Source organism: Leopardus geoffroyi, chromosome X (assembly GCF_018350155.1).
Source record: "Leopardus geoffroyi isolate Oge1 chromosome X, O.geoffroyi_Oge1_pat1.0, whole genome shotgun sequence".
Classification (NCBI taxonomy): domain Eukaryota; kingdom Metazoa; phylum Chordata; class Mammalia; order Carnivora; family Felidae; genus Leopardus; species Leopardus geoffroyi.
In genome coordinates, this window is record NC_059343.1 from 99,070,487 (window position 1) to 99,075,818 (window position 5,332).

The 5,332-nt window shown below is 48.8% G+C and overlaps 1 protein-coding gene and 1 non-coding gene across 2 annotated transcripts; both read right to left on the bottom strand.

Annotated features, from left to right (window-relative positions):
• Positions 1-907: 907 nt before the first annotated feature.
• RPL39 (ribosomal protein L39) lies at positions 908-4,414 on the bottom strand. The gene is made up of 3 exons (XM_045471516.1): positions 4,283-4,414; positions 2,213-2,316; positions 908-1,130 (listed from the first exon to the last, which is right to left on the bottom strand). The coding sequence occupies exons 1-3, from the start codon at positions 4,283-4,285 to the stop codon at positions 1,082-1,084; spliced, it is 156 nt and encodes a 51-aa protein (XP_045327472.1). The 5' UTR covers positions 4,286-4,414; the 3' UTR covers positions 908-1,081.
• LOC123595550 lies at positions 1,530-1,661 on the bottom strand. Its single transcript, XR_006711238.1, has one exon. It is a non-coding gene; the product is annotated as a small nucleolar RNA SNORA69 (small nucleolar RNA).
• Positions 4,415-5,332: the final 918 nt, after the last annotated feature.

The window sequence follows — 5,332 nt, forward strand, 5'->3', positions numbered from 1 at the left end:
CGAGCCCCGCGTCGGGCTCTGTGCCGACAGCTCAGAGCCTGAAGCCTGCTTCGGATTCTGTGTCTCCCTCTCTCTCTGCCCCTCCCTCGTTCATGCTCTGTCTGTCTCAAAAATAAATAAAACATTAAAAAAAAAAAAAAAAAAAAAAGAACAGTGCCTGGCACATAAAGGCCCAGTAAATCTGAATTTCAGTGTGTCAAACAGTCTTTTGATTTCGTTCAACAATTTAAAAATACAGAAATTTAGTTCACAGGCCAAACAAAACCAGGCAGACCAGTCTGATAACCCCTGGTTCAGATGATTCCTACTTGTATTGAAGACTGGCATTAGAGAATAGTATATAAAGATGCTATTTAAGAATGTGCTTGGGCACCTGAGTGGCTCAGTCAGTTTAAGTTCCATTCTTGATCTGAGAGTCCCGAGTTTGGGCCCTGTGTTGGGCTCCGCGCCAGGCATGAAACCTACTTAAAAAAAAGAATGTGCTACCTCAAATATTCACTTCCCATAAGGCATTAAGAGCCATTAGCCACATGGAGTTTTTTAATTACAATTAAATAAAAATTTAAAAATCAGTTCCTGGGGCGCCTGGGTAGCTCAGTTGGTGAAGCGTCCGACTTCAGCCCGGGTCACCGTCTTGCGATCTGTGGGTTCGAGCCCCGCATCGGGCTCTGTGCTGACAGCTCGGAGCCTGGAGCCTGCTTCACATTCCGTGTCACCCTCCCCCTCTCAAAAATAATTTACACATTGAAAAAAAAAATCAGCTCTTCACTCAAACCAGCCACACGTCTTCCAATACTCAATAGTCAAAGGACATTTCTATCACTACAGAAAGTTCTACCGGACAGCGCTATGGGAGATCTGACAGGAGGAGGAAGTCAGTCCTTCACAAATCAGAACACAACAGCAGTTCAACCAAAAGGTCTCAGGTTTATTACTGAACCAACAGGAGCAGAAGCATCATAACAGAGAGAAGTCAATTTCCTGACAAAACACATCTACTGGTCAGGCAGCAGGGAGGTGATGGAATAGAAACGTATGACTTTCAGGTGGCATAAACGTGTGCCATCTCATGTTCCATCCCTTACAGACCCAGCTTCGTTCTTCTCCAATGCCGCCTCTTGGAGTTGTATCTGCACAGAAGGAAACTGCGGGTTACAAAGGCAGTCTGACTTCAACAGGTTCCCAGTTTTCCTTCCCGTAACACGTTTGGAGCTCTTTGGAGAGTAAAAAGTGACTTGCTAGATGTGTTTAAGAACTAGCCACATCAAATTTTTGCCTCTCCAAAGGATTCCAGGCCAAGAAAACACACTGGTTCTTGAGACTGGACTAGTGGGGAAGTTCTTTCCCCTCCCAAGAGTACACACACCTACTTGTGATTCAACATCCCCGGGGAGACCCAGACATCTTTATTTTCGAACGTCCCGTCTTTCAAAACATCAAAACAGCATCTGCAGAATCTTTCCAATAGATTAACACCCCCAATCATTTCAGTATCAAAGCAAGTGACTTGCAGAGTGAAAGCTCCTCAGAATTGTCCATGTCAATCTGTCCTGATTTTACCCTCAGAGAGGCAAAATCAAAAATGATCAACACTGTTTTTCTTTCAGCAGGATAATGTCAGTACTTCCACAAAACGAAGCACTGTAATTGCAACCTGCTTTAACACACTTTGAAAGTTGCAAGGCAGCTGAGGGACGAGAAAAATCCTTCAATTGTGCCAGTTCTCTGGGCCAAGTGTATACTCTGAAATATACATTTCTTTCACTCCTCACAATAACCCATAACAGCAGGCCCCACCACCAGGTGGGGATAGGACAGAGAAACCGATGTTCATGTCAATCCATTAAAAAAGGGCTTTACTATGGATGTCCAATGTTCTCAACGGAACTGCAGCAAGCTTGTAGAAGGGCTGACCTGCCCAAGTAACCACTTTGCCAAGAGGCTCAATGCTCTTTTCTCAGTGTTGTATGAGGGCAGCGCCTGGGTGGCAACAAGACAGCCTTCCACTTTACGTTCTGGCTCAGACTAAAGACAACAGGAAATTAACAAATATTGCAGTGTCTGCCCTTAATCCCAGAAGTGGGCTGGGTTTCTGTCCAGAAACACAGAGGAAGCACATTAAAACAAAACAACAACCCCACAAAAGACGCAGGTGATTATAGGGCGGGGTGTGTGTGTGTGTGTGTGTGTGGGGGGGGGGGGGGGTCCTTACCTGATTTTATTACCAGTTTTCATCCGAATCCACTGGGGAATGGGACGATTCTGCTTTTGTTTCTTGGCCAGGAATCGCTTGATCCTGAAAGTCTTGTGAGAAGACTGGGAAGAAAAGGGAACCAATTAAAATTTTTTCAAAGTATTTTATTTATTTTTGAGAGAGGCAGAGCATGAGCATGGCAGGGGGAGAGAGAAAGAGAGACACAGAATCTGAAGCAGGCTCCAGGTTCCGAGCTGTCAGCAGAGCCCGATGCGGGGCTCAAACTCATATGAACGGCGAGATCATGACCTGAGCCAAAGTGAGTCAGACACTTAACCGACTGAACCACCCAGGCGTCCCAAAAAGGTAATCAATTTAGACAGCAACACCAGAGCTTGCTCAAAAGATTCAAAGTCAGGAACTCCTTCAATCCACAAACATTTGAATGCTTTATCCATACCAAAAACAACCTTCTCAATGCTAAACCCATCCATCACGCCCTTTGTGCTGCTTCTTACAATTTCTAGAGGCAGATATGTAATTCCCACTGTTCAAATAAAAATCACCAAGAGTCAGAAAAGTAAGTAACCTACCCCAAATCAGAGTATTAATGTGCAGAGCTGGGATTCAAGCTCAGGTCATCTATGCTCCAAGGCTAGGGTGCCTTCCACTCTTCCCTGCTGTCACCCAGGACCCAGAGGACCACTGGGGATAGCTGAGGAACTTGGTTTTCACAAAAGAACACAAGCTTTTTAAAAAAAATTTTTTAATTGTTTATTATTATTTTTGAGAGAGAGACAGAGAACAAGCAGGGAAGGGGCAGAGAGAGAGAGGGAGACACAGAATCGGAAGCAGGCTCCAGGCTCCCAGCTCTCAGCACAGAGCCCGACATGGGGCTCGAACTCACAGACCGCGAGATCATGACCTGAGCTGTAGCTGGCCGCCCAACCCACTGAGTTATCCAGGGGCCCCAAGGACACAAGCTTTTGGTCACCCAGAACAATCTGTCACTTGCAAGCCAACTAGTCTCCGTGCACTATGTACAACAGGTACCTAATTTCAAGGGTCATCCCAAGAGTAATTAAGATATACACAAAGTCCTTGACCGTCAATAAATCTATTCTAGCCCACTGACCATTTTGGTATTAATTCTAACTGTACTTAACACATAATTTTCAAGGATGACTTTCCCAATTTCTCATTGCGTTTTTGGCTTTAAGTACTTGGGTCATCTAAGTCCAACCCCAACCACCCCCCCGCCCTCAGAATGCAGAACAATCTGGAAATGGCAGGAGTGGTAGTCTGGAGTCTGGCCAACGTGGTCCAACACACCCTTGCATAATAACAGGGGCCATTACAAAGAAGGCAAGGACTACACTCCTCTCTCCCAGCTCACGGTAGCAGTTGTAAATTTTCTGTCAACTAAAACAACCAGTTACCGATCCTCTCTCTCCACACCTAGAAGCAGAAGGCAATTTTACGTTCTAAGAAACCTATCACGGGTTAAAATCCACGACCGTAATTGTCCTCAGTTGGCATTTTAGGTTGAACGCCCTAATGGCATATAGATTCACACTAGAGCACCCCTTCTTCCAGGTGCTTCCACGGGGGAGATACTTAAATCCTCGAACAAAGAATTAAAAGTCCTGTAAGCGCCTAGTTTGGTATGCAGCCGGCTGCCAACTTAAAAAGTTTCCGTAAGCCAGCTGACCACATTCCCTTCTCGATGCCTGGCACGTCCCACGTGCCCCAAGGTCGGGCCACGGTTTCTGGAGTGGATCCCCCCACTTCTCTCCCTGCCCCAGAATCACAGTTCGCTCCAGAAGCGCGAAGGGCAGGGGGAACCCCTGCTAGCCTGGGCAGCGGCCTGGAGCACAAAGCGCCACCACCCCCCCCCCCCTTAGGTTCTCCATCACTTGCTAGTTTCCCGCCAGGCCTGTAGCTGGAGCCGTGGCCGAACTCGGCCTTCTCTAGAAAAAGCCTTTGAAAGGCCCCAGCACCTCGATACAGCGTGCGGTGCCTGCGAGATCGCGGAAGCCCCACGTCTCGCGAAAGCACCCCGGGGCCGATGGTTACGGATAAACTTACCATGGCGAGAAACGACCAGCGGCGGACACAAGGATGGCGAAGAAGGAAAAGAAGGAAACGGGCGGAAGGACGTATTTAGAAGACGTTTCCGGAGGCGGAGCTTGGGAGCTGCTGCCATTGGCCGATGGCCGTCTCTGGCCGCCCTTTCCGCCTCAGCCCCGCACGCGTGCGCGTGCGCGTGCGCGCTCTCGTGGGAACTCGGCAAATCGCGCTTGTCCGTGCGAAATGGAATTCGTTTTACGCCACTTCCGTAAGCGGGGCCCTCGGGAGCAGGGCACCCTGCTTCGTGGGTGAGGCGCACAGGCCGTGGTAAAAGCCGAAGTGGTAACCCTTCCGAGGGCAGAGAGAGTAGAGTGGGCGGGGCTAACTCCAAGGGCGGGTGGGGCATACGTCACGTCCGAGTGCAAGGGACTTCGGTCCTGGGTGTAGGAAGCAGAGCGCCGAGGGTTAACCTCCGCCGGGGTGGCCTGGCGGTGCGCATCTCGGTCTTATCTCGACCTCTAGCATGGTTTCGAGCTGGCTGGGCCGTGCTGGACGGGAAGGGATGGTGGTGTTGGAGAAAGCAAGGGAGGGTGGCGAGGGCTGCACTGGGTGGGTCCGGGAGGTCTAGGCAAGAGGTTGCTGCTAATCAAGGTCTAAGCTGAGAAATTTCGAGATAACCTTTTCCTTGGCTACTAGGAATCCCAGACGGACTTTTAGCCCGCTTTGCAAAATGCATAGGAATTAATGACATGCGTTTTGGATGTTGATGATCCCCGATTCCATGTTTTTCTTCTCCACATTTAAAAACAGAAACTTTTGGGGGCGCCTGGGTGGCTCAGTCGGTTGAGCGTCCGACTTCAGCTCAGGTCATGATCTCACAGTCCGTGAGTTCGAGCCCCGCGTCAGGCTCCGTGCTGACAGCTCAGAGCCTGGAGCCTGCTTCGGATTCTGTGTCTCCCTCTCTCTCTGCCCCTCCCCTGCTCACGCTCTGTGTCTGTCTCAAAAATAAATTAAAAAAAAAAAAAACATTAAAAAAAAATAAAAACAAACTTTTGGGACGCCTGGGTG